Source organism: Panthera uncia, chromosome B4 (assembly GCF_023721935.1).
Source record: "Panthera uncia isolate 11264 chromosome B4, Puncia_PCG_1.0, whole genome shotgun sequence".
In the NCBI taxonomy this organism is placed as follows: Eukaryota; Metazoa; Chordata; class Mammalia; order Carnivora; family Felidae; genus Panthera; species Panthera uncia.
Window position 1 is genome coordinate 93,969,901 of NC_064809.1, and position 26,637 is coordinate 93,996,537.

A 26,637-nucleotide genomic window follows, 5' to 3' on the forward strand; every position below is an offset into this window, starting at 1 on the left:
GGTTTTAAACATGTCTTTGGTCTTTTTCAGCATTTTACATTCTAAAGGCTCTGTGTTCTCTAAACTTGGCCAGATAGTGAGACTTTAATTTAAAAAGTGATGGCAGATTGGATTGGTTCCTTGGGGAGAGTTTTCTGGCCTGGAGGACAGCAGTGAACGTTCTGGAGAATCAGTGACTCCTGGTTTTCTTGGGAGGACTGACTTGCTTTTCCCTATGTTTCTACCTATACTGAAAGGTTACTGGTTTTGCTAGAAGTGGAGAGATCTCCTTCTCCCCTCATGCAGCACTCGGGGCACGGATTCTGCACATCGCCATTGTGTGGCTACGTGCTTTGATCGGCTATGATCACACGCCACTTTGTCACTGATTGAGTATTGAAGTTTATAAATGATTTCCTTTAAATAAATCAATTGGGTCAAATTCAAGGTTATTCCAACAGCAGCGTCCTTCTCACTCAGTGGAAGGAGAGGGAAAGATGCAGAGATCCAGGGTGCATGGGTATGTGAGCATCACCCAGCATGTGAATTGTGGCACAGTCATTTGAGAAGGCCCACCATCTCCAGGTCTCCTCTCTGCCTCTCGGGAAATCCACTGTGGCTGTGTCATAGTGCACCCTCTGGCCACCTCATCTTTTAGAACAGGGTTTCTCATCCTCAGCACTGTTACAATTCTTCGTTGTGGAGGGCTGTCTTGTGCCTTGCACGATGTTTAGTAGCATCCCTGGCCTCTATCCACTAGATGTCAAGAGCACCCTTCCACTGAGGCCAGAGGTGACAACCACACATGTCTGCAGATACTGCCAGTTGTCCCCTGAGGGGGGCAACATTGCCCCCAGTGAGAACCACTGTTCTGGAAGAAATCTGTCATGATGACATTGTTGCTCTGTCTGCCAGTTATTGCTCTCTTTTCTTTGAGAAGCAGTCTGTAGACTTTGTTTCCTTTCTGAAACATAAATGCTGTATAGCATTCCCTTGTTTAACCTCTGTTGTTCTGTGTTGTGTGTAGAGAGAAAAGTCTGATCTCATTAAACTATAACTTCAGCTTCTCTTTCTGCCTCCTCCAAAACCGTATGCTCCGGTCACACTGCACTTCTCACCATACCTGTGATCCTGCTGGTTCATGCCCCTGCCCCTTTGCACAGGTGGTTCATTCTACCTGCAATGGCTCTGGTAAAATCCTTTTAATTCTCTAGATGAAAGCTCAGTCACAACCTTCTCTGTGAAGTTTCTTCTCGTCGGAGCTGGATGATCCTGTAACACTTTGTGTCACTTTGATTTTAGCACTGACAACACTGAGTGGTAATTAATTGTGCATGTGTCAGTCTCCTTCATAAGATTGCAATGAACTCAAAGCCGGTTGGCACAGGCAGTGTGGAAGCAAGGAGGTCAGACTGAGGGAGCAGTGGATCCCCAAACCTGGCATATAAGGTGAAAACTGAGTCCTGTGTGGGCTGAAGCCATGGACAGTACTGCTATCAGGAGGTGCCAGGTTCGAGATACACTCAGAGTCCCAGACCCAGTCAGAGATCCGTGGAGTGAGGGAGCACAGGGGAGTGAATGCTGCGGATTTATTTGAAGCCCTGGGCATGCACGGTGTGTTGGTGAGGCCTCTGTCGGAAAGGCTGCAGCCCTGTATTGGGGGGTGTCCTCCCCTCTTCCCAGTGGCTTTACTCTGATTTCAGGGACATGTCTGGACACCCTTTGACGAATTTTTACACATTCACTGTCTTCAGGCAAAATCCTGAACCTTTACTGGTGCAATTATAGGCAGCAACTGAAGCTGTGAGGATAGGTCACTTGGCTCTCTTCAGTCACACCCAGTAAGGGGCAACCTATCCTGCTCATCTATTTTGTGTTTGGGATAAGGATCGTTTCAGAATAAAAAAGTGGTTATTCACTGTGAAGCTGGAGAAGAAGGGCAAAAGGAAATGTGCAAGTTGTCCCCACCTCCCCCTTATTACAATGAGGGAAAAAGAGCAAGAGAGGGAAGGAGGGAAAGAAACAGAGAGAGGAAAAGAGGGAAACAGTCTGCACTTTACATGGTGCTAAAAAGGTATATATTTCTGCCTTTGTGTAACTAACCCTAAATATTGTCCCACTTAAAAGGCAGGAAAGCTCATTGTCCTAACTTTAAAAATAATGTCATTCCAGGGTGCCTGGATGGCTCGGATCATGATCTCTCAGTTTGTGGGTTCGAGCCCTGCATTGGGCTCTGTGCTGATAACTTGGAGTCTGGAACCTGCTTCAGATTCTGTGTCTCCCTCTCTCTCTGCCCCTCATCCATTCATGCTCTGTCTCTCTCTCTCTCTCTTTCTCAAAAAAAAAAAAAAAAACATTAAAAAAAATAATGTCATCCTGTGACATGTTCTAAGTTATATTTGAACTAATATTTAATTTTTTTTTTTCAACTTTTTAAATTTATTTTTGGGACAGAGAGAGAGACAGAGCATGAACGGGGGAGGGGCAGAGAGAGAGGGAGACACAGAATCGGAAACAGGCTCCAGGCTCTGAGCCATCAGCCCAGAGCCTGACGCGGGGCTCGAACTCACGGACCGCGAGATCGTGACCTGGCTGAAGTCGGACGCTCAACCGACTGCGCCACCCAGGCGCCCCTGAACTAATATTTAAAATATTGCATTAAGAAGAAGTTCTAGGAGATTGGCAACTCCTGCCAAGCACTAGTGCAGGTCCCCAAGGGACTGCCACGTAGGGGGATGTGTCATTCATGTCTGACATGAATGACATGTCTCTCCCCCCAGGGAGAAGAGTGGATCAGGGAGGTATCAGCATCTCTGGGTTTGTCTCTAGAAGCTTCTTGCTGGAGTGGCTGTGATTCAGTTGAGGAGTCTCAGGCATACTGGGAGGAGAAGCAAATTGTAGGCAGGGACCTTTCCCTCACTCCCTGGTTTGGTCTCTGACATCAGGCTTCTGGTTCTTACGAGGTGCTTTGGATTTTCAGATGCAGTATGTATTCCACTCTCCCTAGCTCTGCTTTAGTTCCTTTGATTTCTCCTCCCTGGGCATGTCCTTCCAGGGGATCTGCGGTCTCTTGCTCATAGTTTCTACAGACTCCTTGAGTGTGTTTTGTGCAAGGTGGTTGTTGAACATCTGCTAACCAAATTTGCATGTGCACATGTACTTGTGTATATGATTTTCAATTACATCTGGAGTCCTGATGCCCAGTGGTATTTTAGAAATGCAGAGCTCTATTTTTTTAAATTTATTTATTTTGAGAGAGTGAGTGGGCATGTGTGCATGAGTGGGGAGGGGCAGAGAGAGAGAGGGAGAGAGAGAATCCCAGACTCTTTACTGTCAGCATGGAGCCTGATGTGGGGCTCCATCGTGAACCATCAGATCATGACCTGAGCAGAAGTCAAGAGTTGGACGTTTAACTGACTGAACCACCCAGGCACCCCAGAGCTCTTTTTTTTTTTAAATTTTTATTTTTTAACATTTATTTATTTTTGAGACAGAGAGAGACAGAGCATGAACAGGGGAGGGGCAGAGAGAGAGGGAGACACAGAATCTGAAACAGGCTCCAGGTTCTGAGTTGTCAGCACAGAGCCCGACGCGGGGCTCGAACTCACGGACCGTGAGATCATGACCTGAGCCGAAGTCGGATGCTTAACCGACCAAGCCACCCAGGCGCCCCAGAGAGCTCTTTTTTTTAATTTTTAATTTTTAATTTTAGCAAGAGCATGAGTGGAGGAGAGGGGTAGATGGGGGGGGAGAGAGAGAGAGAGAGAGAGATTGAGAGATTGATTTTTTTTTTTAATTTTTTTTTCAACGTTTTTTATTTATTTTTGGGACAGAGAGAGACAGAGCATGAACGGGGGAGGGGCAGAGAGGGAGGGAGACACAGAATTGGAAACAGGCTCCAGGCTCCGAGCCATCAGCCCAGAGCCTGATGCGGGGCTCGAACTCACGGACCGCGAGATCGTGACCTGGCTGAAGTCAGACGCTTAACCGACTGCGCCACCCAGGCGCCCCGAGAGATTGATTCTTTAAAAAAAAAAATTTTAACGTTTATTTATTTTTGAGACAGAGAGAGACAGAGCATGAACAGGGGAGGGTCAGAGAGAGGGAGACACAGAATCTGAAACAGGCTCCAGGCTCTGAGCTGTCAGCACAGAGCCCGACGTGGGGCTCGACCTCACGGACTGAGAGATCATGACCTGAGCCGAAGTTGGCCGCCCAACCGACTGAGCCACCCAGGCGCCCCGAGAGATTGATTCTTAAGCAGGGCATGGAGCCCGATGCAGGGCTTGATCTTACGGCCCTGGGATCATGACCTGAGCTGAATCAAGAGTCAGAAGGTCAACAAACGGAGCCACCCAGGCTCCTCAGAAATGCAGAGCTCTTTAATAAGAAATATAGTTCGGGATGCCTGGGGCTTAAGCATCCGACTTCAGCTCAGGTCATGATCTTGAGGTTCGTGAGTTCCAGCCCAGTGTCGGGCTCTGTGCTGACAGTTCAGAGCCTGGAGCCTGCTTTGGATTCTTTGTTTCCCTCTCTCTCTGCCCTTCTCTGCTCGTGCTGTCTCTCTCAAAAATAAATAAATATTAAAAAAATATATATATAGCTCAAGAAAACCATATTCTCCTGGGGCCAAATTTCATGCTTTCCTTCAGAAGCTGTGTGGATTGACTGAAATCTCAGAAGTGAAGAAGGATGGGGCAAGAAAACCCTATTTTCTAAGGCTACGTGCACACACACACACACACACACACTCACTCATTCACTCACTCCTGTATAGTCTGGTCTAGTTCTCCTCAACATAGGCCAAACCCACCCCAATCTAGATTTCTGAACAGAGGTGGCCGAGGCCTCATGGTACTGTACTGGATGCCCTTTGAAACTTAAAACATTGCCAGGGCAGTGTTGAAATACACATCCATAGCACATGCCCTCTACCCCTTGTCTGTTTCTTAGGGAGGAGCAACCAGGAATTTTAAATATAAATGTACATTCTCTGACATCATTTTTTTGAGGTCAAGCCAGTACAATATCTGTCTTTCCAGAAGAACTATTACCAAAGTAATAATGCAATTTTGTATCAGAAATGCCTTTTAAAAATGTTTTAGTGAAAACATTTAAAATATTCATTCTATTTTATTTTCAGATGTTGGGCTTAACATACTAGCAACAAAAATATACTTGGCACAGCATAGTATAAGCTTATTCAGTGAGGGAGTTCCTGACTCAGAGCTGCGCTGGGATGATTGATTATTTGGCACGTACTGATGTGGGTGTATCTTCTTCTGCTCTCTCCTGGTAGGCCACTTTTCAAATCACAGGGCGAACTTCCACCATTAGGAAATAATTCATGACACCACTGACAAATATTGCGATGTCTATTGCTATAATACAACTAAATGCATTCACATTGAGGAAATTCTCTCTTGTCACAGTTGAACATTTTAGGGGCAATTAATGTTATCTTTAAATATAACTGTTTTAAAGTTTTAAAAAGGCTTTGCAGTCAGGTGATTTTTCTTATAATTACTGCTGTGTTTCAATTTTATAAGAAAAATAAAAGTGAATTATTTCTGACAGTATTTTTCATCTGTTTCTAAGTAAAGTGAATGAGTTTTATGCTTAGCCTTTGCTTATTAGAACAACAGAACCCTCTCTAAAACTGGCAGAAGATGCCATTTATTTTCTTGTGGCTCAGACATTAATCCTCATTTGTTAAGTGATAGCATCAGTAGGTAAAGATGTAGGTTTTCACATTTATAAGAAAGGTTGGCTGCTCCTCTCCTGATCTAACAGATGCTTCTCACTAGGTCTGTAATGAGAGGAAAATAGGATCTTTCCCTTCTCAATTTTCCCTCCTTGCTGCCATCTGAGAGATTCTGGGCATGTGAACTTGTCTGACTTAAGCCCTGACTGTTGTGGGTGTTTTTTAATATCGGGACTTGCTGAAGGCGAGTCCGGGCAAGGTCTTACTGCAGAGCTGGGAAGATAAGCCAGAACTTTATAGAGTTTAACCTTCATTCCTATGAACTCTCTTTAGCTTAAACCTGCTCTTTCCCATAGGAGCCTGGAGCGCAGAGCCAAGCGTCCTGCCTAGCCAACTGGCTTTCTCCACGGTGCTATTATCATTGTTGCTGTTCAGGATTACACAGAAGCATTCTGTGTTCTCAGGAAATGGCACGTTCTCAGAAAGCCAATCCCATCTGGCCTCCTTTTCTTGCATTTGAACCCAGAGGCTCGTTCTCAGAAAGCCAATCCCATCTGGCCTCCTTTTCTTGCATTTGAACCCAGAGCTCGCACCCTCAGCAAAGCAGCCATCTTCGCTTCAGGACAAGTTTGGTTTGGGGTATTCCCAGGGCTAGTTAAGACATTAGAGGCCCCAAGACCTGAAAATATTGTCATTGTCTGTCTGTAGTAACAGGTAATTTCAACAACAACATCTGTAGTAGCAGAAGCAATAATATTTTTTACTATTAACAAGTATATATTTATTGACTATTATGTACGAGGCACGATTTTAAGTATTGTATGTGGATGAACTCATTTAATGCAACAACCTTCTGAGTTGTTACTGTTATTATTCTGAGTTTCCAAATGAGGAAACTGAGGCACAGAAAGGTTAGGTAACTTGCTCAAGGTCACATAGCTGGTAAGTGGGTAGTCAGGATTTGAACTCAAGTAGACTTATAGCGTCAGCTTCTGTGAGATCAGCCAGTATTCTACGTTAAACAGCACCATTAAACAGGGAAACTCAAAACTTCTGCGTATGACATTGAATAGCTTCTTTCTTGGTTTTCTAATCACCAATTTTATAGGACATAGTTGAGAGTAACAATCTTACTTTAATTTGGTGCCAGAACCTTAACTGCTGTATGTGCCTTTTGGATGATCTGGAGCTATGCAGGTCCTCTCCAGTCTTTGGTCGGTTGGGCTACCAGTCTTTGTTAGAATCCCACCCTCTCCTTTGATCTTCACAGGGCCAGAGCCTGCCCTATTTATCAGGAGGAGACGTTTCCTCTTTCACCAGGAAGGGGGAGGAGAAGGGGACAGTGCTTCACTAAGGTGTGGAAATGCAGCTAGAAGGCTGCTGTGTTTGTCTCCTCAGATGGAAGGACCTAGGGGCTGTAGCACCTGAAATCCTGGCCCCACTATCAGCTCTCCACATGACTGTAGGCAGCCACTTAACCTCTCTGTGTGAGGGATAATGAAATAATGCTTTGATCTTTGCAGAGAAGAAAAGCTTTATATAAATAGGTCCACTCTTTCTTGGTACCTCTTAAATTCCTGGGGAGGCTGACAGGTCTCCTAAAATTCCAGCTTAGTTACAAGGCCACGTATGTTCCTTAAGCCTGGACTCCCAAGTTTTCAATCATAAAATTGGGTCTAGTTTTGTGAGGTGCCTAAAAGCAAAAATACCCCTAAGACTTTTTATAGAGCCTTTTGTCTCAAGTGCCCCAAGCACTCTAACAATAGATATTCCATGAAAAATAAAAAGTCCTATACATTATTTAAAGCCTGTGCATTTTGAAACCAAACTGTACCTGAGTGTCTGCTGGAGCTCTGTTTCTGTTCTTGTAGGCTGTTATCCGTAGTGACTTGGGGTAAAGCCTTCAAATATATATAAATATATATTAGTGGATTCAAAGCAGGATTCTTTCCTACCCACCTCCAAGGTTTGCCTAACGCCACACCTGAGCCACAGTTCATGTTCCCTCAGTGCCATGTAGTCAAGGAGAAACTCATTTATGCACCTTCAGGTGTGGAAGACTGAGATGGCCTGGGAGAATTTTTTTTTTAGGAATATTTGCATTTTTAAATTGCAAGTTCAGAAGAAGAAATTCAAAGTGATTGAAATTATTAGGCAGGGAAGACGTAACCACTGGTCATACCTCTTCACTGCTGTGCAGAGTTACATCTTATTGACCTGTACAGAAGCCACCACCAAAGAGAAGGAAAAAGGGATCTACATTTCCCACACATGTTCTATTGGGTGGACATGATTCCACTCATTTTTATGAGGGAGGCAGGGCTGTCATCATTTTATAGATGGCAAATCCAAAGTTCAAAGAAGTCAGGTCGTTTCCCTGTGGCTCTACAACTAGGAAATAGCAAAACCAAGACCTAGTTCAATGTCCTTATGCTACACTGGAAATTAGGAAAACTGTACTTGTGAGCCACTTGGATTTACCTCTTTATGGAGCCGGAGAGCCCCATCATCACCACTCCATTCAGTTGAGTTGAAATAGCACTTATCAAGTATCTATTATGTGCCAGGTGACCCAAGACGAACATGGCATGACATCTGTCTTGGAGAGGATTACCAGATCTTGTTTAAGTGATAAAATATCTTCTGAAAGGGCAAACTTGCTGAGGTACAGTAGATGTAGGTGTAAGTATAATTTAATGTAATATGATTAATGATACATAACTTGTTGGGAAATAATGTTTTCAATGGGTTATCTTAATCCTTGTTCAAGAACTCCATGAGATAGGGACCCATATAATCTCCATTCTAAAAGATGAGCAAACAGTCCATCTGTGCTGTCCAATGTGGTAGAGACATGGCTATTTAAATTTATTAATTAAAATTAAATAACTATAAATTTAGTTCCTCAGTAGTGCTAGCCACATTTCAAGTAGCTACCATACTGGACCATGCAGATAAAGAATATTTCCAGCACTGCAGAAAGTCCTATTGCACAGAACTGCTCTAAGTCATTTGCCTATGCAGGAATGTGGGAAATGGACTTGGGTCTGACTTCAGAGTATATACTTTCAACCATTATGTTATACTGTGTCCTTAATATTTAGTGAAATTTGGGGAGGGGGCAGAGAAAGAATTCAAAATTCCTTATTTTTTCAAGGAATAAGAAATATCTGAGATGATGGGGGAACTAAAGACATATCAATAGTTTCCCTTGCAACCCTTTTATGGTACGTGTGAGAGCTGCAAACTGTGTCTCTCACTGGATCAGGAAAGTTAGTACTTGCTGTTTGCCCTTTTATGGAACCATAAGGTGGCTTTCTAAGAGTTATTCTAGGATTATGTCTTATTTACTTTTAAGCCTCACTTCCGAGCATAGTACTTGGTACATAACAGGCATACAATAAATGCTTCTTGAACAAAATTTCAAAAAAGATAACTATAATATCTTCTGTCGGTCTCAAAAGAATTGTAGTGAAGAAGAGTAACATTGGTGGCCTTTCTGATGATTCCTAGGGGGAAAAAAGTAAAGATTTCCTCTAGAGCAATATCCAAGTGCTCAGCTTCACAGAAAGAGGGCCACGTATCTATTTATCTATACTGCAATAGGGATAGAAGAGGGAGTGATCATAAGGGCTGCCTAAAATTTTATCTGGGCCAGATTTTACAGTATTCTATTTTAAATCTAAACCAAAGGAATTCCGTATTTGGCTCCAAGGAGATCACTGAAGGAAAATTGCCTCGATACCAAATGAAGTCCTGTTATCATTTCCTCGGTGCAGTAAAAACAAACCAAGTCACCCCCTTTTCAATGTGTCCCGGGGTGTTATCCCAGATTACTTGCACTCACCCACCAAATGTTGTGTGAAAGCTGAAAAAGATACCCAATTTTGCCTCCCAGCTCATCCTCCCGCACCATTTCACCAGTGCAAACTCCTCACCCCTCCCACTCATCTTGCTTTCCTTCCCTTCATGATTTAGCTAAAGCGTTGGCTTCTGTGTCATTTAGAACAAACAAAAACTATAGAAATATGGTTTAAAAGACAGATGCACTGATTTGGGATGGGAAGCAAATGTTGGACGCTGGCTCACTGCGTCCTAAAGGCTTTAATTTACAGCAGAAATAAAAAGGAGTTGTTCAACACGTAGAGTGAGGAGTCAGCTTTGAAAACTGATAAGAGGAGAAAAATGCCAGACTCATTTTGAATGTGAACTTAACAACCAGGACCCTTATTTCCCCGTAGCAAGATGATCGCAACTTTCTTAGAATGATTTAAGAATTCCCCTGAGGCACTTTGCCCAGGCCCCTTTGTGGGCCCATTTCAGCAGGCTTTAGAATCCTCCTAACAGGGCTTATCAGAGAAGATTCCAATTTAGAGCAGCAAAAGTTTAGAGTCTGATATCAGCTCTAGCTTTTCTTTTTCCTTTTTTTTTTTTTTCAAAAGGAGACATGATGTTTTACAGTGTTAACAGTTTTTAAAGGTCCTACATTTCCAGTGAACAGAGCGCTTTTGTGAAAAGCCTTCTGAAAAGCATTATTCAGGCGAAAATGCATCAAAGGGATGTGAGTTAAAAAGAGAAAAGTTTGCCGATGTAAAGATTGGAGGCAGCATGTGCTGACAGGTGCAATTATAGCCAAATAATTGAATCTTTTTAGAGAGATCTGTTGTGATAAGGCAATAGTTGTGGACTCACCTTGGAACCCTGTTCATAATTAGATACTCAGGGGTCCGGCTGTGGACGATACAACCAATGGAGGGATCGTGAACTATGTTATATGCAGGACAGAATCACTGTTGTACTTTGTAAAATAGGGCGAAATGGCATGATTTCAGCCCAACGGAACCTAATTAATGCAACGGTTGGAGACAAAGCTCAGCCTTTTCCCTCAGACTCCCAATAGTCTGGAACATTTTTCAGCCTCTAAAAATCATAGTCAATCCAAGCTTCTAGATCCTTTGGTGTCAAAGAAACTAAAAAAAATGTCAATTTTTCAAAGCTAAGTAATTGCTTTTATTAGTAACATTAAAAATCTCTTTGTTGTTTGCTTGAAGAGTTTCTGGACACTTCTGTTACCTTTGTCTACACTGCACATCTAAGCCAAAGACTGGGATAGGGAATGATCTGGTGTTAATTTCTGAGAATGTTGCACCAAAGTCATGAAAGACAATAAGCTTGTTTCTGGTCTTGAAATATGGGTGTGCAGAGCCTTGGCTCAATGAGAAGTGGACTTGCTATCCATATTGTCCATGCTGCATGCACACTTGCTCAGGAATCTGAGCTGCAGGTCTTTCTCAGGGTCTCTGTGTGGACACAGAGCTGAGAAGAAGACACAGACTACTGAGATACAACACAAATCATTTCTACTTATCACAGGGCAGAGGGCATCCCTCACGCTCCATTAGTAATTCTGTTAGACATCTTGCTTCAGGCTTTCCTTTTTAAGGAAATAGTGTATTCTGCCATATTGTATGATTTCTTTCTGTCAGATTTATTTCTTTTATCCTCTTCTCCATATAGTTGGATTACCTTGTCATTGCAATGCGATTAAAGGTTCTTAAGGTGGCTGAGAATTATAGGTTTCTGATAATGACACCTTAACTTAAAATCTAGGCGTTAGTTCCTTTTTTATTATAGGGAATTGACTCCTTAATGTCTTTGGATCTTAGTGTTTTCCTTCTTTTTTCCTTTGTAGTTGCCAACTTTTCACTTTTGCTTCTATCTTCATGTTTTTGAATTCCATTAGTACCTAGGTAGATAGAAGACTGTCCTCTGCAGCAGCCTTCTCGCAGTACCTGTCCCATAGTAAGCATTCAATATGCATTGGTCACAATAATCACTATTTTAGTTTCTGCTTACCTTGTTTGTTTATGTCACCTTCAGTACTTCCCCACAGTTTGACATCTGGTCTAGTTTTGGAATTATTATTGTCATCTTTTCTGCCTGGATAGGGAGGGGTGCTTTAGTATTTACATTATAGGCTACAATGGAATTACTCAGATTTATCCATGGTGGGCCACTCAATCCTAATTCCAACACCAGTGCAGACTGCATGGCCTTTTATTAATTTTTTTTAATGCTTATTTTTGAGAGAGAGAGAGAGAGAAAGAGAGAGAAATAGAGTGCAAGCTAGGAAGGGGCAGAAAGAGAGGGAGACACAGAATCCAAAACAGGCTCCAGGCTCTGAGCTGTCAGCACAGAGCCAGAAGTGGGGCACGAACCCACAGACCCCGAGATCATGACCTGAGCCGAAGTCAGATGCCCAACCGATTGAACTATCCAGGTGCCCCTGCATGGCCTTTTAAAAAACTGATCACAGGAGCACGTCTATAGGCTCCACTCCCAGCATAGAACTTTTAGACCTTTAACTGAATCAAATGCACGTGAAGAAGTGATTAGCTACCTAGTGAACTATCTTTCACCACCTTTCATTATTCCTCAGTATTATGATGTCATTTCAGTGGAATTAAATTTGAGCAGCTCAAGATTACATAATCACATTGAGTGTTAGTTTCATGTCCTTGCTGCTTGAAGCCTGCTAGTAGAGCTCTAGAGCATCAACTGTTCTGACAGCGGGTCTCCACCTTGGCTGTGCCTTCTTAGCACCTTCAGCGCCTTTAGAATAATGCAGATACTCTGGTCTATCCCAGAGAGTCTGACTGAATTGGTTTTAGGTAGGACTCAGTCATGGATATTCTTAAAAATTCTCCTCAAGGAATGGAGGGCCACTGGGTGGCAGGAAAAGAGATTCACAACATACTGACTACATTTGCACTTGTGCTAACCAACTTGGTTAAGCTCTCTCCCAACCATGTAAGCTGTGCCCCCTCACCCATCCCTTCTCGTTTACTCCACATCTTCCAGTTAAAACAACAGAGCGGAAAGAGGACAGCGTTTAAGTTGGAGGAATTTGATTTCAAATCTTGTCTGTCTTTTATTGAGATTGTGACCTTGGAAAGATAGTTAAATTTACATGAATTTTAGTTTCCCCGTTTATCAAATGGGAATAATAAGTCTTCTTTGTAAGTATAGATAAATTAATATGATACAAGAGCATTTAGTACAGTACCCAACACATAATAGGAGCTCAGAATATGTTAGCTTTCTTTTCTCCCTTCTCTTTTTAATTTCTTTATAGGTCAAATGAAGGGCTCAGATAATATTTGAATTCTCCTTATTCCCTAGAATCCAATGAGTCTGATTCTCTGCCTTAAATAATATGAGTGGAGAGTAACTGCCATGTATTCTTTTCCACAAATCCAGTTCTGTGTAAAAAGAAAGCTATCGGCACACAGCTGACAGGGAATAAATTGGGAATTTCTTTTAGTATCCCATCTACACATTCTCCTTTGGCTACCCTTTCAACCTGATGTATCTGTGAAGTGGCTAGCCAAGGCTGGGGATGTGGTTTGAGTTGTGGGAACAAGATTTTTTGACTGAGTAATGCCATCTGTTTTATATGGGCATCAGTCTTGTACCCTTGACCACCATTCACTTGCTTCAACCATGTAACCACCCAATGTACTTTATACTTATGATAATAGTGGTAGCACCTGGCATTTATATTTTAGCACCTATTGAAAGTGATACACTTCAGAGGAGGCCAGGTGAAGTCAGGAAACATCTTTCAAAGACTACCTGGCTAATTACTTTTCGTCAAGAAAATAAAGTATTGCAGCTTCTCGATCCATTCCCAGAGAGTCATAGGAGAATTCATTCTAATATAGCTTGGTATCAGGGAACAGTGTGTGATTTGTGGCAATGACTCAGGAAGGCATCTGCCTTGCTTCACTGTGACACATACTTGCCTTTGCCTGATCATTTGGCTCCAAATGGAAGCTCAGGCAAATGAGAACAGACCTAAGCTTCTATTATTACCTAGTTCAGGCTGCCCAAAGCAGAGGACTGGGAAGGTTTTCCAACGTGCAGGCTCAAGGGAGTTGCCTGTGTTATAGGCAGATAAGTTGTTTATGGGAAAAGTCACTTTGATGATGACAATATAATCCCTCTGCTGTTTTCTGCTGTCCGCAAAGTGTAACATGGCAGGCAGTGCAACTTAAGTGTTAAAAGCAACAGTTTAGAAATCACCACAAGCTGGATTAAAATTTTGGCTTTATCCTTACAGCAAACTTTGTCTGTGAAGGGCCAGCTAGTAAATATTTTAGGCTTCATGGGCCATCTGGTCTCAGTCACAGCTACTCAACTCTGCCATTCTAGTCTAAAGGAGCCACAGACAATACATAAATGAATGGGCATGGCTGTGTTTCAATTAAACTTTATTACGAAAACACGGAGTGGGCTAGATTGGCCTGCGACTGTAGGTTGCCCATCCCTGCTCTATAGGCTTTTGCACTAAGAAGTTACTTTAATTCTCTAACTTTCCCTTGAGGGTTAAAAGAGACAGTATTTGTCATAAAACACTTCCCATGTGGTTGGCATATGGCAAGCACTTGAAAATAGTAGTTGCTATCAACTTATTAAAAATATCGTATATCACACAATTTAAGATGCCATGAATTGTGAGGTGTGGCTGGATTTCAGAGATGTTAAAAGGTGATAAAAAGTCTTAGAACTGATGAAATTTGGTAACGGTAATTGATCATAGTAACAAGGTTCTATTTAGGATTTTAAGTCTTGTTCTACCAGTGACAGTTTGGACTTCCTGTATAACATATTTTTATGATGTTTTTCTTGTCAGAGACACATGTCATGAACTCCTGGGACATGTTCCACTACTCGCGGATCCTAAGTTTGCTCAGTTTTCACAAGAAATAGGCCTGGCATCTCTGGGAGCATCAGATGAAGATGTTCAGAAACTAGCCACCGTGAGTTCATTTTCAATGAAAAAAACTGTTCTATTTATATCCATTTGTAAGGTAAACAAAGCTTAAGAGTCATTCATGATGATTACAAGGCAAATTTTATGGAGAAGGCATGGTGACTTCAGTGATTACTGCGTTGTGTTCCTTTGAAGTACAATGTGTTCTTAGCTCATCAGCCATTAAGATGTTTATATTTTATCCTTCTTGTTCAAGGAGTGGCTAGAGAGTAAATATTTTAGGCTCGCAGCTCATAAGGTCTCTGTCACAACTACTCAGTTAAGTCACTGTGATGCAAAAGTAGCCAGAGGCAGTATGTAAATGAATGAATGGTGGCTGTGTTCCAATAAAACTTTATTTATAAAAGCTGGCAGTGGGCCACGTTTGGCTTGTGTGCTGAAATTCGTTGACTTCTGTTCTAGTTCAATGTTTTTTTTCCTAGAAACATTAGGAATACTGAAAGTTATGCATTTATGAAAAAGTAGGGTTGTACTTGAGGTTATCACTGATTAGTGAATATGGGTGTGGTCAGACACAATTTGAGACAGCCATGAGAAGCTTAGGTGAAACAATTATTATAAGTACAAAACCAGAGAAAGATTTAATAGTTACTATGTTCTCAACAAGGTTTTTTTCTCAAAACAAGCAATATGAGAGGAAAAATGTCATGTTGGTGGCTTCCTTTAAGATGCAAATCTAGCAAGCATATCTACCTTACCTTAACCCCATTTCGAAGAGACCAGGGTAAGAAAGAACAACTTTAGCACACTCACTTACACAGGGGCCAGTCCATTTGCCTAAATGAACAAAGCTATCAGAGGAATTAAAAATGGAAGCTTAAGTTGTGTGTATTTGCTATAGATACACATTGATGTCACATCAGGCATGTAGGGATATTCTTCACTCCTACCAGGAAATACATGCTCTAGATTTCTTTTCTTTTCAAAAAAGTTTTTTGTTTTGAGAGAGAGAGAGAGAGAGTGAGAGAGAGAGAGAGAGAGAGAAGCACGTGTGTGTGAGCAAGCACAGGAGGAACAGAGGGAGAAACAATCTTACATTTTTTTTAACCTGTATTTATTTTTGAGAGAGAGACACACACAGAGTGCGAGTAGGGGAGGAACAGAGAGAGAGGGAAACACAGAATCCAAAGCAGGCTTCAGGCTCTGAGCTGTCAGCACAGAGCCCAACGCAGAGCCCACAAATTGTGAGATCATGACCTGAGCCTAAGTTGGACACTTAACCTACTGAGCCACCCAGGCACCCCACGAGAGAATCTTAAGCAGGCTCCACACTGAGCACGGAGCCCGACGCCAGGCTGTTACTCATGACTGTGAGATCATGACCTGAGCTGAAATCAAGAATTGGACGTTTAACTGACCGAGCCATCCAGGCGCCCCTCCTACATTTCTTAAGACAACTGGCCCTTTCAGCTCATCTTTTGTTTCCTAGTTTTCATAGAGATATAAGAAATGAGAAATGTTTTTCTAATATAAGAGAAGCAGCAGTGCAAAAGCCATGCTGTTAGTGTCAATGTAGAGATGAATAATTAGTGGGGTCAATGGGGGCTTCAGTAAACCCATTAGAGCCTATTGCCGAAGGCAGGTCCTCAGTTTTCACTGGCAGCTGCCAGACAGGAGTGCAGGCTTTGTGTTGCCAGTTCTCCAAATTTTTGAGAGAGACTGGAAATCTAGATTTCTAAAGGAATTTAAATGATTTTAAGATTTTGGCTCATAAAAAACATTGTGAGCTGAGGAAAATATATTTGTAGACAGAATCAGGATCTTAACTTCCAATTTGCAACCTCTGCCCTAGGGAATGTATCTCATGTATATTGGCTATCTATTACTGCATAACAAATAACTCCAAAACTTAGTGGCTTGAAACAGCGAACATTTGTCATCTCATAGTTGGTGTTTGGGAATTCAGGAGCATCTTAGCCGAGTGGTTCTGGCTCAAGGACGCTCCTGTGGTTGCTGTCAAGATGTGGGCGGGGCCTGCAGTTATGTGAAGATTTGGGAATCTTCTGCCAAGAGAGTTCACTCATGTGGCTGTTGGCAAGTCACTTTCTCTAGAGCAAGTAATGGGGGAGGGGGAGGAGGAGAAAGAGATCGATGTAGGGAGGAAGTTGTAATGACTTCTCTGACTTGATCACATGTTGCTCATGTCAGCCATATTATGTTCGTTAGAAGGGACTCACTCCAGCCCACATTGAAGGGGAAGGAGATTAGCCTCCACTTCTGGAAGAAAGGAGTGTCAGAGTGTTTGTAGACATGTTTTAAAACCACCACACCACTGAGTTCTGTTATTTAATTCTCAAACCTTGGCTCTGTCTTTAAACTCCACATTTTAGAACTTTTTCTGTGCCTGGAAGATTTCCCTTGAAATTTTCCTGGTTTCAGCCTTTAACCCCCTATAACTTGTACTCTTCATCAGGGATGAATGTACTCCTTATTTGTCTGACTCTGAACAATCACAAATCGGGATTCAACTCTGCCAGGCTCTGTGTGTGTCCAAAGAGAGGACGGGAAGGAATAAGGTAGGGCTGCATGGATGTGAATGTAGGTAGATCCTAGTGAGTGATCTTATTTCTTTTTTAAAAGCAGTAACAAAAAAGTAGGTTTGTTGGCCTTTATTTTTACACTCCATAAAGTGATAATTAATTAAGTCCATCGTTCAAACTAGCATTCACCAAGAATATAACACGGTCCTCACGTTTGGGAAATTTGTAGCCTGTATAGGTAAAACTAAGATTTTTCAGAGGAGAGAAAGTTTGTACTGGGTCCCGAAAGATGAAAAAGTCAGCCAAGTTGCAAAGGGGGAAAGGAGGGGGGGACCTGAGGGACAGTTTCAGCCAGAATAAGAAATCTCTCTGATTTGGGGACCCAGCAGGGAATGCCTGCTCACCAGATTGCAGGGCCATGCTGAAAACAAGGATTGCCTTTTGTATTAGTTATCTATCACTACTGTTAACAAATTACGTATGACTTAAAACAACACAAATTTGTTATCTTACAGTTTCATTAAGCTTAGAAGTTTGACACAATTCTCACTGAGCTAAAATTAAAGTGTTGGGATGCCTGGGTGGCTCAGGTGGTTAGGCGACCAACTCTTGATTTTGGCTCAGCTCATGATCTCACGGTTCTTGGTATCAAGCCCTGTGTTGGCTGACAGCACAGAGCCTGCTTGGGATTCTCTCTCTTTCCCTCTCTCTGCCCCTCCCCCATGCTTTTGCTTGCTCTCTCAAAAAATAAGTAAACATTAAAGAAAATAAAATTAAGGTGTCAACAGGGTTGTGCTCCTCTCTGGAGGCCCCAGGGGAGAATCTGTTTCTTTGCTTTTTCGAGTATCTAGAGGTTGCTTCCATTCCTTGGCTCATGGACCTCTTCCTTTGTCTTCAAAGCCAGCAACGTTGCAACTCTCTGATCTTTCTGCCATTGCCACATCTCTCTTCACTGACTGAAGCTGGGAAAGTTGTTTTGTTTTTAAGGACTTATGTGATTAGATTGGGCCCTGCTGGATAATTCACAATAATTTCACCATTTCATGGTCCATATTCTTAATGATATCTGCAAATGTAATACTTTCTAGGGATTAGGGCAGGACATCTTTGGGGGGAGAATTATTTTTTGTTTCTATGCTTACATTTGCAAGGAAAAAAATGAATACTTGAATACTTGTATCTTGAAACCTATTATACTAGGACCAGTAAATTTATAGGATGAATATGTTTTCTTTTGGAACTTACATTCCTTAGCATGATTCTAATACCCTTGGCTATGATTGCCTTAGGTCCAACAGCTAAAAATGCTTCCGTCTGTTAGAGATCATTGGGTCATTAATCATGTTTCTCTCTCTCATTTTTTCATTGCCTTTTTCCTGGAATATACATGTACTTCTGCAAAAGCCAATCAATAGTTAGTCTTTAAATGGCTAAAGAATCCTAGGTACCATGAGGTAGGAATAAGAAAAAGACAAAAAGGTATACTTGCATCAAGGAGCTTTTGACCTTTCATCCACAAAAGTATGAAAATCCAGAGTTAGTGTGAGCTTTTATTAATATAGGTGAGAAGGTATGCAGAAGAAGTGGATTTAAGGTGAAGCTTCCAAATGCGTTTGAGTTCTGAATTCAGTGGTGGAGACTGGGGTTCAGAACTGGGAGCAGAGGCCAGCAGTTTCATTTCTTCTTCTTTTCAAAAAACATTTTTATTTAAATCCAAGTGAGTTGACATGTAGTGTAGTAACGGTTTCAGGAGTAGAATTTAGTGATTCGTCACTTATATACAACACCCAGTGCTTATCACAAGTGCCCTCCTTAGTGCCCATCACCCATCTAGCCCATACCCCCTACCTCCCCTCTAGCAACCCTCAGTTTATTCTCTGTATTTAAGAGTCTCTTATGATTTTCCTCCCTTTCTGTTTTTATTTTTCTTTCCCTTCCCCTATGTTCATCTGTTGTGTTTCTTAAATTTCACATAAGACAGGTTCATTTCTATGTAGGAAGTAGCTGGTGACAGGTTAAGGAGGATCAAGTGTCCCCCAAGGGAGCCAAGAATCCTGCCTGGAATCTTGCAGTAGCTTTGACAGTTAAAAACAAAACAAAACAAAACAAAACAAAACAAAACAAAACAAAACCCAAGAGAGTAAAACTTGCAAAAGATTTTAACACAAAGATTTTGAACCTCTTCTAAATGCAGTGGAGAGTTGGTGGGGTGGGGGGAGTGGAGGGGGGAACTCACCATGGTTTTGTCTGATCTACTCATTTCTCTTTTTCTCATATTGCATGTGCCCCCACCCCAGCTCCCTTTGATTTCCTGCCTCTCACAAGCCTTGTGATTCCAGTTCCTTCCAGCTTTATAGACTCTACCCATCTACTCTGAAAAGTGTTTCGCAGGGGCACTCAGTTGGTTGAACATCTGACCCTTGATCTTGGTTCAGGTCATGATTTCTCCATTCGTGAGATCGAGCCCCATGTCAGGCTCTGCACTGGCAGTGTGGAGCCTACTTGGGATTCGCTCTCTCCCCCTCTCTCTCTGCCCCTCCCCCCTCAAAATAAATAAATACAAACATTTAATAAACATTTAAGAAAAAAGAAAAGAAAAGTGTTTCGCAGACCAAAGAGAAATTTGGAAAGCTTTTCCTGCGTGCTGTGGGGAGTGTGGGGGAGAGACTCACAGTGTGAGGAGGCTAGGGAGAGAGATTTTCCCTGAAATGCTCCTAAAACTGTTGTTGACTTTAGAAACCATAACACATCTCTCAGTCAGAAACAAAGTGAATGGGAAACTGCTGGAAGGTGGTTTTGAAAGAAAGAACAGATTCTGGCCAGGCCATTTCAAAGTAAACCCTGGAATACATAACCTATTGGATAACGTGCATATTAATGACTCTCAAGCCATATACTGTAGCTAAAAGTTGCAAAGACTAAGAGATTAAGGGCTGACTACGGCCTCACTGGGAGGTGTAAAAAGTCCAGTGGTAGGGGGAATAGTGTTGGTTGGGAGGCCTCTTAACTGTCCAGATGAGAAATGGACATGTTATTAGCTGATTTCCTCAAAGTTGTTCCCATTAAGTCCCCTGAAGATGTACTGGAGTAAAATGAGAGATGAGATGTACCAAAGGAGAAAAATCCATAGAGAGGACAAATGGAAAACCACAGAAATCACTATTTATGCAGCACAATGAGACAGGCCATATTATTCTTTTACTCTAGGTGAGATTTATATTATTAATGACTCTGTTTATATAGTGCCTGCTTTTCCTTGTTTAGTGAATTTAAGCACTTAGGAAATAGGGAGTAAAAGCAGACACTTAATAACTTTCTGTGATGTGCTGTCAACAAATCCATCCAAGGAAGAAAACAATGTCCAGTAGGACTAATTGGCCACCACTAAATTCTGTTTCATCCAAAGCTGCTTTTGAACTTCTGGGTCTGATTTCAGAGGGACCAGGCTATTTGCCTATAGCGATATTGCTTCTTCTTGCTATATTTCTACATGATATTTATTTTGACATTTTAATAATGCTTAGCTTTGAGAATGAAGCTATCTCTGCTGTTTATGTAGCCAGTGGTTTCTATGCTCTGAGAACCATTTAAATGAAACTCTTTTGTATCTGAAGAAATTGATGATGATGCTTGGTAAATGTATTTCAAATGCATTGTTATACATGTAAATAATTTGCCCTCTGGTGGATAATGAATAAGGCCACTGGTTTTGGCAGCTGCACTCTTTTTATACTCATCATAGCTGTCCGGGGTCTGTGCATGATAGATATGCAAAAATATTCCCAGTAAGGGCTGCTTGGAGTGTGCTATGATTTTGAGACGAGCCATTTCCCACCGTAGTGCTGGCTTAAGTGGATTTAATAGATTAGTGTCTTCTTTAAGGGTTGTAAACTTAAATGCCTTCAGGGGCCAGATAGGTAGCAAACATGTGTGAAACAGCCTGATATATGATAATAAGGAGTGTAGGAGCCTGTGGAGAACTGGAGAATGCACATTACATCTAAAGGCCTTCATATCCAGAAATTAAAATAAAACAAAATGTTCTTTGGCTACAAACCATGTCTGCAAGCTGAAACAGAACTCGGCTCTCAGTCCCCAGCCCTTGTATCTGAGGTTAGAGTACATGTTAGACCTACCGTCATTCTTGAGGGACCAACCCATGCTCGGTTCATCTCTTGTCATAGTGGATGTTCTTAATTACGGTTTGCTGACTATTTTTCCTAAGAAAATAGTGTTCTCTAGAGGGAAGTATCCTATCGCTGTTGAGAGATGACTGGTTTTGAATTAAACTGCAAACAGTTACAAGCATGATTGCCATGCATGTGGGCTGAGCCCATGTCAAAAGTTTAACTAATTAATGAGGGAAAAGCAGGATGATAAATGCAGCTCAAGGAAGAATTTGCAAGACTGAGACCATATCGTCCCTGAAAGAAAGAACCTGGAATAAGGTGCAAAGTCGTTTGTGTTCTATGGGCAAAAACTACATAACCTTGAGGTTGTCTTTTCTCCCAGGCAGAAATCATTTGCGTGTCTAGTGGACAAAAATAACTTATGATTTATCTATCTTCACAAGTTACCATCTAACTTCACAACGTCTGGGCCCTAATGAGTAGTAAATAGGAAGTTGGGAAAGCTTACATTCCCTAGATTAATGCTGCTCAAACCATAATGTATATAAAATAAGTTAGGGATGTTGTTAAAAGGCAGATTCTGGTCATGTAGGTCCAGCATGGGGCCTGAGATCTGGCATTGTTTTGTTTGTTTGTTTTTGTTTCTTAAAAATTTTTTAAGTTTATTTATTTATTTTGAGAGAGACAGAGACAATGTGAGCAGGGGAGGGACAGAGAGAGAGGGAAATTGAGAGAGAGAATCCCAAGCAGGGATTCAATGACGCAGGGCTCAAACTCAGGAAACTGGGAGTTCATGACTTGAGCCAAAACCAAGAGTTGGACACTCAACCAACTGAGCCACTCAGGTGCCCCAGGATCTGGCATTTCTAACAAGATCCCAGGTAATGCTGATGCTGTAAGTCAAAGAGGGTCAGTTGACCTGATAGGCCTGTGGGCCTATTAGACAATGCTTGAATGTTTCATTCAAAAGACACATGGTAATCTTCCAGTCTTATTTCCATATTTTGATACTTTTTTTCTACAAGCTGGATTCATAGAGTATTGGGAGATTAATATTGTGTAATATGAGATGAGTTTATTTAGGACTTAGTCTGGGCCTGAAAATGAATGCTTGCATCTATGAGCGCCATGTCATTGGTTCTGTTTTGAGTGTCTACTCTTAAACTCCCCTGCTGCTTGCTCTTTGACCACATGACTTATATTATCCAATTTTATGGGAATACATAAACAGAAACTTGCTGATTAAGTGGATTTAGGAATCAGTCCTAGAAAAATATCGATTTCGCTTCCTTCCCAACGTTGGGAAATGTAAAGGGGTGCCTTTCACCAAATGGTGCTTCCCATCTACGGTGTGTCCCATCATGCAGATGGTTTCTGTTCAGTCTATTCATTTCTCACATCATGGAGGCATTTGAAACAGACAAAGCTGTGCACCACTTGTAAGAGAAAGCAATCAGTATGAATACACCTCAGATGTTTCCAAGCAGAATAAATTGGCCTCTGGCCTAGTTGGAATTTTCTCTCTACAGAGAGTTTTAGGTCATCCATTCAGTTCTGTTGACCCTGACACATACTTACCTTCACTTCATGATTGAGGGTTTCTGTCACTGGGTCTTGGGAAAGCTGATGAGAGAAGAGTCTTGGCCAATGGTAATAAAAGAATAAGCACTCTTTCCCAGAATATGTTCCCAGAACATTAGTCTCATGAAATGTTATTATGGGTTCTAGAAAAGAAGGGATCTATGGGCAAATATATTTGGGAAACATTGAGTTAAAAAAAGAAAACAGCTTTGTTTTTTAAAGTACTGAGACTTTTCAGGGACTCTAATGTGATAATGTGTAGGGTGAATCTCCACAGGTGATAAAAAACTTATTTCTCCAAACTTACCATGTTTTCCCTGTTTTAAGATGCCATTGATTGTAAAATATACTCTTAATTCAATAGCTTGTTCTAAAGGGGAAAAAAGATTTAGTTAGCAAAATTTTTGATATTGTTTGTAAGATAATGTTAAAATGTAAAAACAGTGAACTTAAGAATTAAGAAAGGACATTATATGATTGCAGAAGTCTCTTTTTATGGAACACATGTTAGCATCCTATGCTATTAATATTCCAAGGAACACAGTTTAGGAGATACAAATCTAGAATGATTTTTGAAAGGGGAGAATTCATTGTGAACAGAGACCCGATCACCAGCTTAACTTTTTTTCCACAAAAAGATTGTCAGGAAATTAGTAATATAAGGTTCTGTTTGTATTTTATCAAAACAAATAATTTATTGGTTCCAAGTAAAAGAGTTTGCATTGATTGGGGCTTTTGATGGTCATGAATCAAGTGTGCTTGAATTTCTAGTTATAACCAGGACTTTCTCATGCTGAGAATAGTAATGAAATGTAGTCAGTCTTAAACTAATAATCGACTATAATTCACACTAGAAATGTAATTGCAAAGGTAACCTTAGTTTATGAATTGCTAATTAATATTTTCCTGCCTGTGGGAGGACATTAGCTTGTTTCCCGGTCTCACATCTTTGTCTACCTGGCTCAGAGTGGGGAACTTATGTATGCTTTTAAAAGACTTACGCCCAGCTCTAGTTCTTTCTGAAGATGGATGACATTAAAAATGACCATTTTAGTATCTCTACAGAAAGCTTGCAATAAGCCCCAGGCTTATTTATTCCATGCGGAGTCTTTGAACTAGTTCAGCTGTTTGGATCATTTGATACAAAGCTGACAAAAAGCTGGAAGGAATGCACTTTTATACATTCTTAATTGAGATGTTTGGGCAGATGATCAGTGTGTGTATTATTTCTAAGAGTAACTTAATTAAAAGTTAATAGTATCTATTCCAACTCATTACTTTCACTTTTATGTCTTCTGTGCATATAGAAAAATTGTAGAACCTACAAGGTGCTACATTTCTTCAGCTAGCCCCATAGAAGCTTAACTTTTCCAGTGTTTTCCCTTCGTGGTTTTTTTGCCTGGGTGCTCTAAGACCACACTTCCTTCTGACTATCTCTCTTCTGAGAACTTTGATATCAGAGCTAAGGCTATTTTCTCTGTTTGTGTATGTTTCACTTATGATATTGCCATTATGAGGTGCCTTGCCAGCTATGGTGAGAACACCACGGTTATTTGGAATGAAAAAAGTGAGCTGTACATTGCCCACTATGGTTAGAAACAAATCCATTTGTAACCCAGAATAGTTGTGTATTTTTGCAACTCAAATCTTTCTTCGTCATTTAAAATTGTATCCTAGGGGCTTCAGAGAGCCATCTTGTAACTGCAGACGAGGGAAAAAAAGCTCAACAACCTACTTTAGATATTTGGAGACTCGTAAAAATAGAGCTGCTTTGGTAGCTATTCATTCTGTGCTGCGAGTGAGCTCTGCGCCCTCTTAATTTTATTCATGCAGGAGCACCCCAGGCCTGCCGCTGGAGTCCCTCAGCCCTTGATGAAGCTTCTTTTGGGGTGTCTGGTGGGCAGTATGCCGTGTGGTGTGATGTGCTGGAAGGGCCTAAACCCGAAGCTGGTCCGGTGGGGCTTGAGTGCCAGCTTTCTTCACTTTCCCCAGCTTGCCTGAGATATGATTGACATATGTTGTGGCAGTTTAAGGTGGACAGTGCACTGATTTGATATATTCATATACTGTGGTCTGATCAGTTAGCTAATACCTGCGACGTGTCACAGAATCACCATTTCTTTTTTGTGAAGATATAGTCTCTTAGTGACTTTCAAGTATATAACACAGTATTATTAACTCTAATCATCATGCTGGACATTAAGATCCCCAGAAGTTATTCATCTTATAACTGGCCGTTTGTACCCTTTGACAAATACCTCCCCATATCCCTCACTCCCTAGTTCCTGGTAACCACCAATCTAGTCTCTGTTCCTAAGAGTTTGGCTTTTCTATATTCCACATATAAGTGAGATCGTACAGTATTTGTCTTTCTATGTCTGACTTATTTCACTTAGCATAATGCCCTCCAGGTCCATCCATTTTGTTGCAAATGGCAGAATTTCCTTTTTCCTCAGGGCTGCATTGAATGAATACCACATCTCTATGCATTCGTCCGTTGATGGACACTTACATTGTTTCTGTATCTTGGCTATTTTGGATAATAATACAGTAAACATGGGAGTGTAGATATCTTTTTAATATTCTGTTTGCATTCCTTTTGAATATATATTCAGAAGTGGGATTGCTAAATCATATGGCAGCTCTATTTTTAACTTTTTGAGGAAGTTTTCCATACTATTTTCCATAGTGGCTACACCAATTTACATTCCTTCTAACAGGGCAAAAGTGTTCCCTTGTCTTCACATCCTTGCCAGCATTTGTTATCTCTTCTCTTTTTTATATGAGTACCAGCTTTGTTACTTCCTAAACTTGTATTCTGAGACAAATCACATTACCATTTTGGGCCTCAAATGTCTTCTTTAAAACTGGGAGATTTTCCTCCCACCTGATGCTGAACGAGGAGCAAATGAAAGGAAATACTTCCGTGATGTGTGGCTTGTCATTATCTACCTCATACTCAGGTATGGTAGTACTCGATCTCACCATTACCCAACAAATCCTAACTGCAGCCAAGGTTCTATATTATTGGTTTAATAATTTTAGAGTCATTTAAAGACCCTAAATCATCTAGCTCTTCATCTAGAGATAACTTCTTCCTGTGATTCAAAAGCCCTGACATTGAGCCCTTCTTACTTTTTTTCTCAAAGTAAGCTAGTGTGCATTCATCAAGCACGGAAGATTTCTGCAGTCATTTTCATTTCCATAAAGATGTACAAGAGAAGGAGTTTTCTGGTTTAACTACAATGGAGTAGGCTCTCAAAATCTTAGACTTGTATTAACAGAAATGTCTATGGTATAATTCCATTTCTAGCAAAAGCAGGGAGAAGATGGTTGGAATTTTTTTTTTTTTTTTATGAGCTAGAATAGCAGAGGTAATATTATATCAAACTATAGAAATTTAATTACCCCATTCCACAAATGTAGTTTTCAAATAAAGGAGTCAAAAGGATTTTCAAAGCTATTCTTCTGAACTGTGATATAAAAACCCAGAACACATTTAGTAGATGTAAAATGTATTGCTGTACATTATGAGCCACCACGATGAATGGAAGCACAATCAGAAACACGACATGAGACTGAACACAGGGTGATTAAACATCTCTTTGCTTCCCTCTTAGAAATGTTGTAATTTGCTTAGAGTTTTATATGCTTGTCACTGTAAGGATGGGCATTTCTGGAATATTTCTGATGAGTGGACTTCATATTGGGAAGAGGTTTCCCAGAAAATGGAAATGCTGTCATTTGAGGACTTAAATCCACACTGGATGTAAGTAAGAAATGCTGGGAGGGTGGGGAGGAATAAATCACCCAGGGGCCTCATCATTTTTCAGGGTCTGCTGGTCTGTCCTTTATAGTGTCCATAAACAACCATTCTCTCTGAAAGGAAGGGAGGGTGGATGCAGGGTGACTTGGGGACTCTGTTAT

The 26,637-nt window shown here is 41.1% G+C and overlaps 1 protein-coding gene across 2 annotated transcripts in view; it reads left to right on the top strand.

Annotated features, from left to right (window-relative positions):
* The window catches only part of TPH2 (tryptophan hydroxylase 2), a 103,626-nt gene that overhangs the window by 50,079 nt on the left and 26,910 nt on the right, over nucleotides 1-26,637 (top strand). For both annotated transcript variants that reach the window (XM_049625983.1, XM_049625984.1), the window contains exon 8: nucleotides 14,379-14,505. In XM_049625983.1, coding sequence (XP_049481940.1) covers nucleotides 14,379-14,505 — 127 coding nt within the window. The remainder of the gene's footprint in view (nucleotides 1-14,378; nucleotides 14,506-26,637) is intronic.